This window comes from Electrona antarctica, assembly GCF_951216825.1.
Source record: "Electrona antarctica genome assembly, chromosome: 17".
Taxonomy (NCBI): Eukaryota; Metazoa; Chordata; class Actinopteri; order Myctophiformes; family Myctophidae; genus Electrona; species Electrona antarctica.
In genome coordinates this window covers 35,546,722-35,564,221 of record NC_136798.1, presented here as the reverse complement: position 1 = coordinate 35,564,221, position 17,500 = coordinate 35,546,722, and the positions used below count along the sequence as shown (strand labels likewise).

Below are 17,500 nucleotides of genomic sequence, written 5' to 3'. Positions count from 1 at the left end.
TGTAGTTCTGACACAAACAGATAGACACCCACGAATTGAATGTCAAGCAGTATGCATAGCTTTTTATTTTAGTTACCCTGGCAATGTGTGCGGCTCCATGACTGAGCCGCGACATCGAACGAAACTCGGATGCCGGATTTATACGCGTGGGTTGCGTGCGTGCGGTGTGTCGCTCACCGAACATAGCAGGTCTACAAGTTCACACCGCATCGCATCGAGACACGTCGCGAGCTTGCAGATCGCCCATTACTGAAGTACACCCACTTGCAAATACGAATAAGCCAGGCTTAAAAGGAACGAAGGGTGCAATCAAGCGTGCTTGATCCCTTTCTCAGCCTAATAGAAATTGCCACTGGAACGAATGGACTCGGGGATGGAGCCTGCATCACAGCATGGGGGGGGGGGGGGGGGGGGGGGTGAGAAAGATGAGAAAGATAGTGTTGAAAGGGGAAGCAGTGAGGGTAGATGGAGAGGAACCATGGCAGTTAAGACAGTCGGATGGAGTGATAGAGAGATGGAGGGAGGGAGAGAAATGGAGGGAGTGACAGAGATGAGGGAGCGATAGATAGATAGATAGATGGAGGAAGTGACAGAGGAAAGGGAGTGAAAGATGAGGGAGTGATTAACCCATTTTGGGCGGGAACCCCTTTTGGTGTTTTAAACATCGTTATAATTTAGCTATTGAAAAATAGCAGATCTACAAGCTCATAGCGCGCCACCGAGTGGCGCGCTACGAGCTTGTAGGTCTGCTATTTTTGAAAAATCGTGAAGATATTTATTTCAGAAAACTGGAGGATTTAGAAGATTTTTTTTTAATTTCGAGGTCAGGCCTAAACGGGTTAAGAGATGTCGGTCCAAAGGAGACATGGAGACAGAGGAAGAGAGATAGAGGTAGCGATTGAGATCACGTTTTTTTGATCCGACATTTATATTTTTATAGAACACTTGTGCCATATCACAATAGTACAATATCCAAAATCACAGACAATATCCAGTCATCATGATCATGATATCATGATGATATCATGATATGGATATGATATCGATACGATTTTTTTGCTCCCGATCCGATTTCCGACCATCTGAAAATGATCGGAAATCATGGGCCCGATCACGTTATCGGATCGGGACAACCCTAATTGAGATGGAGGAAGCGAGAGGGGTTAATAGAGAGATCATATGGATGGATAGAGATGGGAGGGATATGACATATAGAGAGGTGGGAGGGGTGATACCCTCAAACTCTCTAAGAAAAACTAAAAGACATATATTTATTTAAAGGAAAGCCTTCTCGCGGCGCAGCAGACCGAGCACATCCACTCGTCCTAATCCCATCCCTTTGAAAAAAAAAAGAGAAAAAGAAAAAAAGAAAAGGAAATAGAAACAGAGGCAAAGGGAATGACATAAATAAAGAACAGCTGAAAACGTCCGGGGAGGTCTCTCATCCAATTAGTGGAGCCTTTTCTTTTTCTCCGGCTCCCCGCTGACTCCCTGATTAACCCATTCAGAACTGGAACGCATCCGTGTCGCTTTAGCGGGTTTTTTTAACCACTTTAACCGTTATTTTAATCTTTAGCTGTGGAAAAATAGCAGATCTACAAGCTCGTATAGCGCGGCACTACGAGCTTGTAGATCTGCTATTTTTGAAAAGTCGTGAAAATGTGGCACAATTCTTGGAATATATATATTCTTTCACAGTGACCATTTTTAACTCAAATCTCTGCCTCCGGTTGGATCCCTGGAACTACATATTTTCAGAGGGGGGGTTGGCGGCCGATTACATAGAACTCTGAAACAGCACCACTGACATAGAAACATAGGTTTTTTTTCCCGAAAGCCGTCAGGACTCAGAAGACATCTGTAGAATGGAACATCAAGGTCTAACCGGGTTAATGCTGCTGGGATTACAATGCGTTGGGTGGGGCAGAGCGGGACGGGACAGCCTGGCGTTGGGAGGAGGAACACCAGCGCAGCGTTCTGTGTGTGTGTGTCTGTGAACGCAACCCTTACATTTGTACTTCTCCTCCAGATGTCCCTTGCAGAGAGACAGCACGCCGATCTTCATGGACAGGACACGGATCTTCCCACTGCGTCCGCTGAGGGGGTCCAACACGCACATGCACACACACACAAAAACGCGTGCACGCACGCGCACACGCACACACACACACACACACACACACACACACACACACACACACACACACACAACGTCAGCCTCCTAAGACAAGTGAGTGTGTGTGTGCATATTTAGTGTGCGCTGTCCTGATCTGAAGTAATTAAAGAAAATCACTATGTGCCTGTGCCTGGAGAAGAAAAGAGTGAGTGCGTGTGAGTGTGTGTGTGTGTGTGTGTGTGTGTGTGTGTGTGTGTGTGTGTGTGTGTGTGTGTGTGCGTGCGTGCATGTGTGGTGGGTGTGTCTGTGCATGGAAATAGCCGATCTACAAGTTCACAACACGTCACAACTTGTAGATCTGCTATTTGGGGAAAATGCTTGAAAATTTACTTTTTTCACAACATGGAAACGACTATAACGTTCATGCAAAAACATATTCCACACATTGTTGCCCGTACGCACGTGTCATACATACGACGTACATGTCATCGACATTGACCATATGCAGACCTCATCCACCTTGCCAGCAAGGTGCTAACTACTAACTAGGTGCAACTTCCCATAGACAGCCCATTCATCCAAACAGAAAGGTCCTATGTAATTGAATTAAACAACGTCAAACTCACAAACATTGCAGCTGTACGGAAAGCTTGAATACGTTTTTTTGTTTCATAAAAATCTACCGTCGACATGCTATGAGCTAGTAATTCCTTGCAGATGATTATTTTGTGTCAGAGTTTGGAAGCGCTTGTTATCAGTAAAGCAACCTCCTGCTGCCTCCTGTATTTCTATACAGGTGGTACCGTGTGGGCCGTTGAGTGATCTTCAACGAGCACTTCCAAACTTCAATCACCTTCAAGGAAGTAAGTAGACAGGAAGTAGCTGATAATAACATGCCTACAGTGGATTTTTTATGAAACAAACACTTTGCAGATAGAAAGAGGGTAATTCAAGCTTTTCGAACTGCAATGTTGGTGAGTTTGACGTTGTTTAATACAATTAGATTTAGACTTCTCTGTTTGGATGAATGGGCTGTCAATGGGAAGTTGCACCTAGTTAGCACCTTGCTGTCAAGATGGATGCGGTCTGCACATGTGACCAGATTTGACTGAGAGACTGCCATCGCGCAAATTACAGCTTTTCACCAGAGGAGAAAAAGGTTTTTTTAATTTTTTTAAATGAGTTAATAGCACAGGCAGACTCTTCACATACTAGAGCATGTCTGAAATAAGTGTCAGAGCTGAAATTTACATGTAAATATGAAATAAATGCTTAAACATCTAGCTAGGTGTAATGTTTTCTGTTTTCTCAACTCTGTTTTCTGCAAGACATTACTCTATAAGCCATATCTCCAAAACTGGTGGTCAAAATGAACAACCAATATATCAATTTGAAGCTATGGTTCCCTGCTTTCATATGACATGAAAAAAACGAAAATTCAAAAAATAATCCAATGGCAGTCCCTCAGTCAAATGTAGTCACATATGATCAACTGAGACACATATATACGTACGTGTCATAGACGTTGAGGAGCCAGTTGAGGCACATGTCGATGCAGAGAGGGACGTTGACCAGGTTCTTGTGCTCCTGCTCCAGGCCGTCGTAGACCGACGTCAGGCAGTTGATGACGTCCGGCACCGACAGCAGCTGTCCGTTGTTGGTCATCTTGTGCTGCTCGAAGGTGGACTGGGCCACGCTCAGGTCCAACAGGTCCACTGGGAGGGTGTCGGGGGGGGAAATGAGAAGAAAACGTTTAATAATATCCCTTATAGGAAAAGAAGCTTTTTATGCGTTTGTGTATAAATGTCATTAATTTCCCCCTGCGTTTTCCTGATTTCCTGTTTCAAGTTGGAACCTGCAACATTACTGTCAGCCATCTAGTTCCAGCAGCTTTTGCCTCTTGAGTTTTTTTTGATATGAGGTTAAAGAAATGATTTCCCCCCTCATTACAGCCTTTAACGTGTCCCACAATATCGCTGGTGAAACCTCCTCCGAGGTGTTCAGCTCTAGATATTCTTTAATATCTTTTTTAATCTTTTCCAATGTAGTCGGGTCATTTAATATGTATGAATTTAGTCTTAATATCCCTTATAAAAGTATATTTTAAGTGTCTTAATAATAATAATAATAACAGCTCAGATTTACAGTATATAACGCTTTTCTAAGTACCCAAAGCGCTTTACATAAAACAGTATAAAACATAAAACAACTTTAATTCAAGAAACAAAAATAAAAACAAAAAGGCAAGTAAAATGTCAGTGCTAGGTTAAAAACACGAAAGGCTAAGCAAGGGATGGGGGGGGGGACATCTTAACCAGACCTCAGCTGGGGAAGGCTATTTTGAAGAGTGAGTGAGGTTTTGAAGGAGACGAGGGAGGGGGCTAACCTGACTCCGCCAGATGGGGCAGCAGAGAGTGTTCCGGCCACAAAACGGCCTGGCCAATCAGCGGCAGCTAGAGGCGGGATCAAGGCATTCACAGTGCTGCCTTGCCTCTAGCTGCCGCTGATTGGCCAGGCCGTTTTGTGGCCGGGCATCAAGTCTGCCTGAGAGTTCCCAGATGGGAGCAGGAGGGGGGAACCCAGTGTACTCTCTGCTGCCCCATCTGGCGGAGTCAGGTTAGGAGGGGGCAACTCTGAGATGATTGGGGAGTTCATTCCAGAAGTTGTGGGCAGAGACATAGAAGGCCCTGCTGTCCCCCCCCAGGTGTCTTTAGTAACTCTTCTCCATGAGTTAAGGTACAGCCATCTCCTGTGAGATGATCTTATCTGTCACACTCCTGTTGTCTCCAATTTACAGACCTCAACGGTTTATTGTTCGATCTGTTGACCTATACGGCTCAAGTCTTGAGGCTATAGAGTTGCTTTGTTGAGACATGGCTGTGGGTCTTAATGATATAAAAGCTGTCATTATGTGTTGCTCTGAGAGCCAGACTGGGGTTCCATTACATTGACAGGTCATGTATGTTTTGGATTCTTGTCTTGCCTCATTTGTATATATTATGTTTTCTGAGCCTACCTACAGATCGTGCAACAACAAGGGTAGGAGAGAGGGAGGGACGGAGGGGAGATGATGAGTGGAATGAAGAGAAAGGGAGAGGAGAACAGAAGTTGATGATGATGAAAGGGGCGGGGAGGAGAAAACGGGAGAGGAGATAAGAGGGAGAGAGAAACCGAGAGAGGGATAAGTGACCCTTTCCTACGTGTTCGTTGGGACTGCTGTAAGAAGTTTTCTGAAATTCCAACACAAACTGAATTAGCCTAGAATTAGCCCACGGCAGTGCACTTCATTCCTGCAGACATGCGGTCCATAAGAGACCAAAACAACGAGCTCAGACAGCACAGACAGAACCGATAAGAGATAGGAGAAAGCAAACGAAAAGCTAAAACAATGTACAGAGTCAGTTGAGTGACTCATGGGAAGCCGAGCATGGAGGGTGCTCAGGGTGTGTGTCCCAAAGAAACCAACTATTCATGTTTCAAAGTCTCTATCCATCTGTCTATCCATCTGTCTATCTGTCTATCCATCTTTCTACATGTCTATCTGTGTATACATCTGTCTCTCCATCTGTCTATTGGTCTATCCATCAATGGGAGAAAGACGAGCCAGAAACACATAGAACAACAAGATAATTGTGCAGCAAATAAAGCCCTTGAGAACGAGGCATTCAAACTAGCTGATATTGATCTGCAGAGACACGCTGTGACGCTCAAATCAAACGGAAAACTGAAAGCAAACGATAAAACCTACACACAGTGGCTTGGCTAGTGCTACAAAGTGCATGATGCACACAGGTGTTTGTAGGGTACACACACAAACGCACGCACGCACGTACGTTCTGGTGTTTATAGAGATCCAGACTGATAACAGCGGTTGGTCTGAGGACATAGACCGACTAGATGGACTGTTCTGTCTGTCTTTCACTTCTTCCAGCCACAGCTCTCCCTCCCTCTCTTCTCTCCCCTCCCTCTCTTCTCTCCCCTCCCTCTCTTCCCTCCCTCCCTCTCTCTCTCTCTCTCCCCCTCTCTCTCCCCCTCTCTCTCCCCCTCTCTCTCTCTCTCTCTCTCCATCATAATTTCTGTCCATTTGCCAGCTTTCTTTTCTTAGATTTCTAAGCATGTATTCTTTATTTCAGAGATAGGTCAGGGTAGAGAGACAGGAACCCAAGGGAAGAGGCAGAGGAAAGACATGCGAGACGAGACGGGGCGTCGATTCAAACCTGGGTCCTCGACTCCCCTGGTGGTTTGAGTGCTTTGTGTGTCGGTGGTTTTCAACCTTTTGCGTATCAATATTATATATTATTTATTCAGCACTTGAGCCCTGCACGGACCACCATTTGATGAGGTTTTTTCTTTATGTTTTTTTTTTGGCTTTCGCCTTTATTTTTACATTTTTGAGTGGTGCAACCACTCCAACGAACAGCAATGTCCGTGTTTGTGTGTGACTATGTGACCAGTACCACTGAGTACCAAAAGTGGCGCTGTTGTGCCAGAAACGGAGAGAGAGAGATAGTGCTGCATGTTGCCTGCTAATGAGAGAGAGAGAGAGAGAGAGAGAGACAGGGAGGGGGGGGGGGGGGGGGGGGGGGGGGGGTTTGCACCACTCGGTTCACACGGGTGTGATTTTTCATACTCTTTGTGTGCTGAGGGACAGACAGTGGGGAGAGAGATGGGGTGGGTGACATGCAGTAAAGGCCGTCGTGATCGGGAGTCGAACCCGCGGCACACTGCCAGACTGGATTAACAGCCAGGGTGCCTGGACCGCTGAGCCACGGCCCAGGCCCATTTGATGAGATTCATTCAAACGGCAAATACAGGAGGAAGAAATCACACCCGTGTGAAGTGAGGGGCACTCATATCATCATACATCATCTCATTCCGGCCAACCAACAATTTGCGTCCTCACCTTCGTCATCAGTGTTTGTGTTTACACAAACGCTCCAAAATGGCCATTCATTTTCCATGGCATTCAATGTTTGTGTTAGGACAATGTTTGTGTTGACACAAACCCTCAAAGCTGGACATAGGAGCCCCTCAAAAATAGAGTCCGCAGCCTGGGCCGTGGCTCAGCGGTCCAGGCACCTTGGCTGGTAGTCCAGTCTGGCAGTGTGCCGCGGGTTCAACTCCCAATCCCGACGGCCTTTACTGCATGTCTTCCCCCCATCTCTCTCCCCATTTCCTGTCAGCCTACTGTCTGTCCCTCCATAAAAAATATAAAATAAAGGCGAAAGCCACAAAAACACATTTAAAAACTAAAAAAAAAAAAGTCTGCAACACCGGTAAAGAAACTCAGCTCCACTGGATGTATTATTGAGTCAACGTTTGGATCACTAGGACCTTCTTCAGGAACACTACGAGTATTACTACTGAAGACGATCCTATAGTGATCCAAACGCTGAATCAATAATGAAACCACTGGAGCAGAGTTTCTTTACCAGTGTCCATTTATTCCACACCACCATCACTAGTGTTCGCTCCCACATCCGTCCATCATGCATGCTCTGTCCCGGACCCACTCATCTTCTTTCAGTCACTCATCTGCCTGCCTTATCCACACCTTCTCCCCTTTCCACCGATACACTAGCCCTCCGCTGTCTCCATTCAACACAGCTCTCCTCCCCTCTGCCTCTCTCTCTCTCTCTCCACCTGTCATCTGCCCCTCAGTTTCCCCACAGACAGTGGTAATTGCCGGGGTGTATCCACACGGAGAGGGCACAGCAGGTAAACTCTGCTGACAGAAAGAGAAAATCTCTTCCACTCCTCCACCGCGCTCTCTCTCTGTATGCGTGCACGCACACTCTCTGTATGAGTGCACGCACAATCACACTCACACACACATGGCTGAGAGACTGTGGCATTACAGCATGATGCCGTGTGAGCTCATTTGCGCTTCCCTCCCCCGGCACAAATTTAACCTAATTAGCCGTTTAATGGCTTCCCCTCTGCATGTCTGTGTGTGCGTATGTACTGTATGAATGTGTTTGCACACATGCTGTATGAGTTTCTTTCCCTCCCTGCATATGTGCCCACACCCACACACACACACACACCCACCCACCCACACACACACACACCCACACCCACACCCACACAATCACACCTACACCGACACCCACACCCACACACACAATCACACCTACACCCACACACAGACCCACACCCACACCCACACACACAATCACACCTACACCCACACACAGACCCACACCCAATCACACCTACACCCACACACAATCACACCTACACCCACACACAGCCACACCCACACACAGCCACACCCACACACACCCACACCCACACACACACACACACACAGCCACACACACAGGGGGGATCAGTTGTTATTAGTCTGGATCCATCCTTATCCATCACATCCATTGCGCGCCGTCACAACAAGTGTGTGCATTTTGAGCATGCGTGATTGACCGAGCTATAGACTCTGACAGTTATAATCCAATAGGTACAATTGATTTGCAGAGCTCAGAGTCAAATCATTCAGACTTATGAGTCCCTCATTATGACAGGGGGGGGGATATCATTATTATGTGAGAGGCTGTGATATCACACTAAAACGGCCACATCATCAAACAAAATTGACAGACAACACAATAACACAAGTTGTGCTTTGACGCATGCAAGAATCACACACACACACACACACACACACACACACACACACACACACACACACACACACACACACACACACACACACACACACACACACACACACACACACACACACACACACACACACACACACACACACAGTGTATAAACTGGGCCCGTCAGTGTGTATTGCTATCACGGTGCAAACAGCTGGACTCTAGTTTATTTCGTAGAATGCCACGCATTCGGAATGCTCGGGAAAGGTCGACATGCACCTGCAGCAACAGAGTGTGTGCGCGCGTGTGTCTAGGAGGGCGGAACAAAAAGGTAGTTAAGGTAATTTGTAGACAGGTGCTATAAAAGCGAGAACACCTCGTCTTTAGGGAAAATAACTAGAAGTTATAGGGCTATGTATAGTGTGCTGTTGTGATTACACATCTCTTCTCTCTCACGTGGTTTATATCAAGACAAACTGTCCTTGGCTACATCCTTGTTCTGACAACAACAGTGTCTGGCACAGGTTCAAGTCATTAAAGCAGCCCTTGCTTGCACCTGGACCCTGGAGGTGGGTGCACGGCTGCAGGTATTAAAGGTGCGTGTCTGCGTGCGTGCGCACGTTGTGTAAATGCTGCAGCACACTTTGTGGAAATGAGCTTTGGCATGGCAATAAGGACGTAAATAGCATCATTGCGGAGCAAGCGAACCAACGCATTGCCTTGCCCGAAGTTCGTTGCCGCACTTTCTTGCCCAAGATTTTCTGACCAGCCAAACATCTCTGCAGAGATGATTGGTCATGATTGGTCATGATTGGTCATGATTGGTCAATCGCGTGATTGGTCAGAAACCCAAGTTGCACTCGTGACCTTGCGGTGTAGTCTTATTTTCACATTTCGGTTGAAGAGGCATTTGCCGAGGAGGCTGGGAGGTACAAACCTCTTAGTCTAGAATCCCTTTCTGAGGTTCTAAACAGCAATTAGACGGCAATTCATTCATGGAGAGAGATAGCACACACTTTGTCCACTGTGTGTATTTAATCAGAAATTGCAAAAAAAAGAAAGAAAATCAGATGACGTTCAAGTACACATGCACTTTTCGTGTGTGTGTGTGTGTGTGTGTGTGTGTGTGTGTGTGTGTGTGTGTGTGTGTGCACGTGTCTCACTTACAGCACAGGGCCTTCTGTAATCTGCGGATCTTCATGGCTGTTCGGTATGCAGAGAATCTCACATTGTTCAATTCAGCTGCAGAAAAGCAAAAGACAAAGAGAGACAGCGAGAGAGAGAGACGTGTGAGAGAGAGAGAGAGAGGGGGGGGGGGGGGGGGAGGAGCAGGCATAAACAATCACAACAGAAACAATGGAGAAACAGCAGCAATCAGTGTGGGCATAACGAAATGAGCTGCCTTCTCTAGAGCGAGAACCCGCCGTGGTTAACGCTTTAACTGCTTGTGGCGGAACGTTCCGTCAGAAGGAATCCAACCAGCAACTGCTTCTGGCGTAATGTTCTGTCTGATAAGCTTTATTAATGATATCAAACCGGATCGCTGATTTCTATTCTATTCTATTCCTTCTATTTCTATTCCTTCTTTAGCGATCCTAGACCGGGTTGCGCAACCATGCTGCCGTCCACCTCCCATTATACAGGCCGACTAAAAAGCTGAATAACTCCTAATCTACGGAGCTCTCCATGGTTTGGATAAAACGCGCGATGTTCGGAGGTCTTTGCTGATTATCCGGTGGTTTAGATGGAAACATTGGCGCTTTCTAGATCAAGGATGGCTTCATTTTAGCTCTTCTAGCATCGACGCTATTCATGTAGCATTAAACATGGACGCCCAAAACAGGATGTCAGTCCACTGTGTGCTGCATTGAAATAGCCTCGGCAGTCTGCGGTTGGCTCTGCGTCCAGCAGGAGGCAGTATATGGGTTAAAAGGGAATGGAGTGATTGTCTACAGGCGCCTCAGAGGGACGGGCCTGACGCAGAGCACCAGTGTAATTGGGTTAGTCAGTGAGTTCCATCTGGGTGGATCCTCTGTATTGTAGTATTTGTTCAGCCACCCCATGGTGAGCACTCCCAGAGTTTCATAGCTTATTACCTAGATTACCTTATTACATAGCTTATTAACTAGAGCGGTGCCCGACGGGCGCTGGCCTACTTGGAACGATGCAAGTTGGAAATGCATGCCCCACCCAGTTATTATGTACGTGTCCCTTTTATGCCCATATATGGAGTTCTTTGTCAGACATGCCCTAATATGGAGTCTATGCAGATGTCAGAACACATTTGTGATCTCAGAACAGGCCAGCTCCATAAATGGAGCCTGGGCGGGGGGGGGGGGGGGGGGGGGGGGCACTGTCCAGAGCCCGGGCAGAAGCCTTTTGTGGCGGTTCTGGACAACCGTGGGTCCGACCGACTCGACCCCGGGCACTGCACTCCCTGTGGTGGTGTGGAACGCGTGTGTCGAATTTGAAGTCCGGTGGGGCGAACGGTTCTCGAGTTACTTGGATTAGAGACATACAGAGACGTGGCACATTCACAGTTATCATCATTATTTATACTCGGAAATACAGTCACACTGGCCGGTCAATAAGGACACGACCATGCATGTGGATGGTACAATACACCGTACAATTAATGTAGAAGGGAGTTCCAGCCGCGCCTCTAGCCTATAGCAGGCCAGTCTGGTGCATCTCAGGAGCGGGACATATATATGCGAACAAGAACAGGGTGCAAGTAGAAAGCTTTTTACTTGCACCCTGTTACAAATAAAATAAGGGCCTAAATCGTCTGAGCTGCTCCAGTGCCTTCTTGTTCACACCGTACAATTCATTTGGAGAATCACAAGTACTTCATGCAAACACTTTTCCAAAGCACACCATTTGGTTGGTTTGGTCTGTGAGGAAGCCAATGTTTTCCTATCATTTCAGTACGATGATGATGATAAACTTTCAGTGAAACACGTGAAGAATCACACCTTCGAGCAAGGTCTATGTCCAAGACACGTCTGTGATATCTTGACATATCAACCGAACCCAGAAAACCAAGTTTTCGGAAGAAATTCAATTCTTTTCAATATTGATTCAAAAATTACAAAAATGTTGTGCTGCTATATAGGCTACTGTACATAGCAACACACCAAAAGGGGTTCCCATCTTGAATGCGTTAATAAAGGCCAGCTCAGTGTGACTGCATTTCTGTATTGAAATAAAGAACATTGCTTGCATGTTCTTTATGTAAATCACATATTAAAGCAGGGGTGGGCAACTTTGACGATGGAGAGGGCCACTATATTTCCACACTCCCTCCAGAGGGCCATATATTAGTCGTAGCAAAAATAGCCGATCTACGCGACACGTTTTGAGCTTGTAGATCGGCTATTTTTGCTATATTCAAATTGAAATCAAATGCCTTTAATTATACGAGTGTTGAAGCATTGAGCTACTAATTTAGACTGAAGTAATTAAAGCGGGTCATGTTTGCATGTTGTGGAATTGTAAACAGCTGAAACCAATATTATATCAGTATTCTGACATTAACCTGAGGGCCGCATTAAGTGAAGGTGGGGGCCGCATGTGGCCCCCGGGCCGCCAGTTGCCCACCACTGTATTAAAGCATGAGGACATCCTGTCTCAATTAAGCGTTTTGCGTCACAGCTCTAAAATTGTCATCGACACAGAAAAGAATGTCAGGAGGATATGGATTCATTCCTATGTGAAGAGAGGCCTTTGACAATATTCATCAGCTGTACTAAACTGAACATTTCTCTCTCTCTCCCTCCATTTCCTCACTGCTCTGGTCTCCAATGACGCACAGAGACAGTGGGTGGGTGCGTGGGTGCGTTGCCTACCTAGAGACTGGTAGAGCTCTGTCATCTTTGGGTGATCCCAGCAAGTCGTCTGTGTCTGGTGGCTGAAAAACGACAATATTAACAGAGTGAAATTGGGCTTCATTCATGCACAGTTGCACAGTAATTAAACTGACACCACATTGCACGCACACACGCACGCACGCACACACACACACAGCTAAATTACACTCATGTGTGCGCATAACGCCAACCGCACTCTCAAAGCTGATACACTCACAAAGACACAGCCGCTGTCTTGAACATGTAAATTCTTTTGAAAGCCATGAAGGCTGACAAGGTAAGAAAACAACTCGCACGTACGCGCAGCGAAAACCTCTTTGATCTCCGCTGCGATTTAAACTCAGTTGCATGCCGTGTGTGGCACGCCAAAAATAGTCCAAGCTCACATGTCGCAGCGACACGGCACGCAACCAAGTGTGAAACTAACAGACGTAACCAATTCCAGCTCGTTCATCCTGAAGACATGAAAATAAAAAAAAGGTGTCCGTGTGGATATCTCATCTTCATCCTGTTTACGTTCTTGCTTGAAACAGAAGCCTCAAGGAACTGATAGTGCACACGCACGCACACACACACGCACACACACACGCGTGCGCGCGCGCCAAAAGTGACAAAACTCCTGCCAGCAGCTGTCAGAGTAAGCCCTGCAAGCCCTGCCATCCAACATCTAACATCCAAAGACAACCCGGCATTAGTGGTAAGATGAAACACAGCAGGGCTGCCGTTACAGTATGTAAAGGTCTGTGGAATCGTTCTCTTTTGTGTTTATTATAGTATATACCACTGGGAGTTCTGAGAACATTCAAACAATGAGCCTGTCAGAAGCCATTTTGTTGCGGCACACACAGACAGAGGAAAGTGGAAAATAGTATGCTTACAGTTGGGTGCCACCGATATTGTCCCTTATCATTTGACCCATTTAGGCCTAACCTCAAAATTTTAAAAAATCCTTCTAAATCCTCCAGTTTTCTGAAATAAATATTTTCACGATTTTTCAAAAATAGCAGACCTACAAGCTCGTAGTGCGCCACTCGGTGGCGCGCTATGAGCTTGTAGATCTGCTATTTTTCAATAGCTAAATTATAACAATGTTTAAAACACCAAAAGAGGTTCCCGCCCAAAATGGGTTAACTGTCCTTTTGCGCAGATCACGCAAACCTCAGCAAAAAGAAAAGGACAATATCGATGGCCTCCAACTGTTCATCCACAGACACATTTGAGTACTAGTGGAGTAACCAGAAGCTTGATTACTATTTCCAGTTGCTGTTTCATATGCAAATTAGAATATGCACCTTCATTTTGATATTGTGGGACTATACTTTTCAGCATAGGACCAGAGTTTGCAACGAGTGCAATGTTGCTAAATGTGCCTTTTGTCTGTGCGTTTACAGAGAAATAAACGACCCTTATGTTCCTGCACACTGGAAAATATTCATTACAATCCAAGTGTGTAACATAATCGCAAGAAACGGCCACGCTTCACTCACATTCTAATGGATTTGGAGAAATGCCCCTTTCCTGGATTCCTGGTTTTCTTCTGCATTTTTGGCGAGACACGCTATATTCAACTGCCAATAACTAGGGAACGGAGGGTCGCTGTTATATATATATATATATCGCCAAAAATATATATTGAATATATATTGTATATATCTCGCTGGAACCAGAAACACCTCCGTGTTTTCCAGTTGTTGCTCGCGAGGGGCAACATCGTACTGAAGCTAAATATTCTGAGACTAGTTGAAAAGGTAAGGCAAAGCGATTAATCGCTGGCAGAGGCTGATTTATATGTTTGTTTACTCTGTAAACTCTGTATAGTAGCATATTTCAAGTGAAAGAAAAGTGTCACAGAATCTAGAGGACTGAGCGTTCGGGTGGCACAGGGGGTAAAGCTCTTGTCCTTCGTGCCCAGGGGAGGGAAGGTGGGTGAGGAGAGACTATGAGAACTGTATTTTATGAGCTCTTTATGACGCCATTTCGAAATGGAAAGCACTTTGGGACAACTTCTGTTGTTTTTAAACGTGCTAGATAAATAAAGGTGACTCTTGTGGGCTGCTGGGGTAAGCTGCCTGTAGGCAGAGGGTGTTAACCCATTTAGGCCCGACGTCGAAATTTAAAAAAAATTTAATAATATATATTCAAAGATTTGAGGCACATTTTCACGATTTTTCAAAAATAGCAGATCTACAAGCTCATAGCGCGGCACTCGGTGCCGCGCTATGAGCTTGTAGATCTGCTATTTTTCAATAGCTAAAGTATAACATAATGCTTTAAAACATCAAAAGGGGTTCCCGCCCAGAATGGGTTAAAGTGTAGGAGTAGAATGGAGGGGAGGCGCTGTGTCGTCCTGGTGGGGGCTATGCTCGCTGGCAGACGAGCCAGTAGGGTAAACATGGAAACACAGATGTGTGATTAATCGCGGGGTTAATTGGCGATTAACGACTGAATTGGCAGAAAAGAGAGGGGTAACAATGATTGGCTACTCTAAAATTAAAAAGAAACCTAGTTTAAATACATATTATAGAGAATGGAGGCATTTCTTTTATTTGTTTCAGGATCCGCTTGGGGCTGAAATCTGCAGAGATCTACATTTAAAAAATAAATAAAATAAATAAATAAAAATAAAAGGTATTTTCAGTGGGAGGAGACCCAACACAGAATCTCTGCCCATACAGTCAAATAATGATAATTGGGCGTTATGCTATTTGGTGGAAACTATAACTTGTGCATATTTGTACCGCGAGTTGTATCATGAAAATTCCCCCTAAAGAGGGCAGCGTTTCCTCCATGGTCTGGTGACTATAGTTATACACGACTAATTTAAACCTTGACATCTGAGGACACACAACCATAGTGGATACTCCTGGGTAGCTGGGCTGTGACTAGCTGCTGAAGGTCAGTACTCAGTCAGTAGGCATGCTGAGTGAACCTGGAAATAAAGATGATTGGATCTGGGCGGTTATGAGGTAGGCTATGACACTTGACAATCCTCCATTCTAATCCTTATACAGCAGTGCCACCATTACGCTGGCCTGTAGATTTAGACACGACACGCAGCAAAGGAAAGATGAGGATTGGGTCATAAATACGGTGTGGCAGCAAGAACCTTTTTTTACAAGATATTTTTATGAGGTTTCTTTCTTTCTGAGCAAGTAAAACCAGAAAGCTGGAGCAATTTGATAACAACTTGATACAATGTTTTATATAAAACTTTCAACCTGGGCCCTATTTTTGAGTGGTGCAACCACTCCAAGGAACAGCCATGTCCTAACCGACAGTATGTGACTATGTGTTGGACTATGTGACTATGTGACTATGTGTTGGACTATGTGACTATGTCCCAATCAGTGTTGTTTTTGGCAGCAAATTTTGATTTTAGTTTTAGTCAGTCTTTTGAATAGTTTTCATTTAGTTTTAGTCACATTTTAGTCACCTGGAATGTGTTAGTGTTAGTCTAGTTTTAGTCGACTAAATGCCATGAGATTTTAGTCGACTAAATCTACAGTTGATTTAGTCGATTAAATGTATTTTGGTGGCCATTGATGCCGTCGTAAGGACTGTTTTTACACTTGCTGAAAATAGCCGATCTACAAGCTCACAACGCGTCGCGCTGCGACGCGTTGTGAGCTTGTAGATCTGCTATTTTCAGCATGCAACCAAGTGTAAAATGACTTATACTGGATCTCTTGTCCATTAGTCCCTTCCTAACATTTTAGTCTAGTTTTTATTTGTTGACGAAATTGTCTGTATATTTAGTCTTAGTTTTAGTCATCATAGAACAGTTTTCATTTAGTTTCAATTTAGTTTTCTTCAGTGGAAAAAGGTAGTCGACTAACATTTTTCGTCTTAGTTTTAGTCGACGAAAACAACACTGGTCCCAATGTTAGGGGCAAAAGTAGGGGCAAAAGTGGCGCTGTTGTGCCAGAAACAGAGAGAGAGAGAGATAGTGTTGCACTGTTGCCTGCTAATTACAGAGAGAGAGAGAGGCAGGGGGAGAGGGGAGTTGCACCACTCAGTTCGCACGGGTGTGATTTTTTATCCCCACCAGGACTGTAGGTGAGGGACTATGTTTTCGGCCATGTCTGTCCGTTCGTCCTTCAGTCCGTCGACAACTAATCTATTCGCGTGAAACTGGCCAAAGAAGAACCTCCACCCGAATACAAAATATGACTTTTACAGCAAATACGTTTTAAAAAACGTTATTTCCAGTTGCCCACTATCTAGTTCAAGCCTGGACTCTCGCTGTGTGAGGGACTTGAAGAGTCACATAGCTGGGGGGGGGCGGGGGTTATTGCATCTACTGGGAGCATATGAGTCTGTTGTTTACGGCGACAAAACTACTGTAACTATTCACAATAACCTTTTTCAATAGACATGACAAATGATAGTCTCATTATATATTTATGCAGGAGTCCTGCATAAAATATGACACTCTTCTGATCCATATCTCAACACCCAGTCTGGTTGCACTCGTCTGCAAAACAAGAAGGATTACCAAACAAATAAATACAAATGTTCTGCACCCTGTAGAGGCTATGCGTGTGACATCATCGTACCTGGAAGTTATGAGGGAACGTCTACCGAGTGGCAAAGAAACTACTTTCTGGCATTGACAGCCCATACATCCAAACAGAAAAGTCCTATCTGGTTGAATTAAACGTTAAAACTCGCCAACATTGCAGCTGTACTTAAAGCTATTATCCTCTTTCTAAGGATAAATAAAGTGTTTGTTTGATTAAAAAAATCCACCATAGACATGTTATGAGCTACTTTCTGTAAATAAATTACGTGCAGGTGATTATTTTTTCCAAGTGTCAGAGTTTGGAAGTGCTCGTTTTCGATAACGTAGCGCCCTGCTGTCTCTTGCATTATGTGACATTTAGAAACAGGTAGTACACAGGACCGTGCTTCCA

The 17,500-nt window shown here is 45.1% G+C and overlaps 1 protein-coding gene across 2 annotated transcripts in view; it reads right to left on the bottom strand.

Moving 5' to 3' along the window:
• The window catches only part of utrn (utrophin), a 344,298-nt gene that overhangs the window by 68,203 nt on the left and 258,595 nt on the right, over positions 1 to 17,500 (bottom strand). For both annotated transcript variants that reach the window (XM_079527087.1, XM_079527086.1), the window contains exons 64-67: positions 12,567 to 12,628; positions 9,886 to 9,960; positions 3,630 to 3,831; positions 2,011 to 2,096 (exon numbers count right to left, since the gene is read on the bottom strand). In XM_079527087.1, coding sequence (XP_079383213.1) covers positions 2,011 to 2,096; positions 3,630 to 3,831; positions 9,886 to 9,960; positions 12,567 to 12,628 — 425 coding nt within the window. The remainder of the gene's footprint in view (positions 1 to 2,010; positions 2,097 to 3,629; positions 3,832 to 9,885; positions 9,961 to 12,566; positions 12,629 to 17,500) is intronic.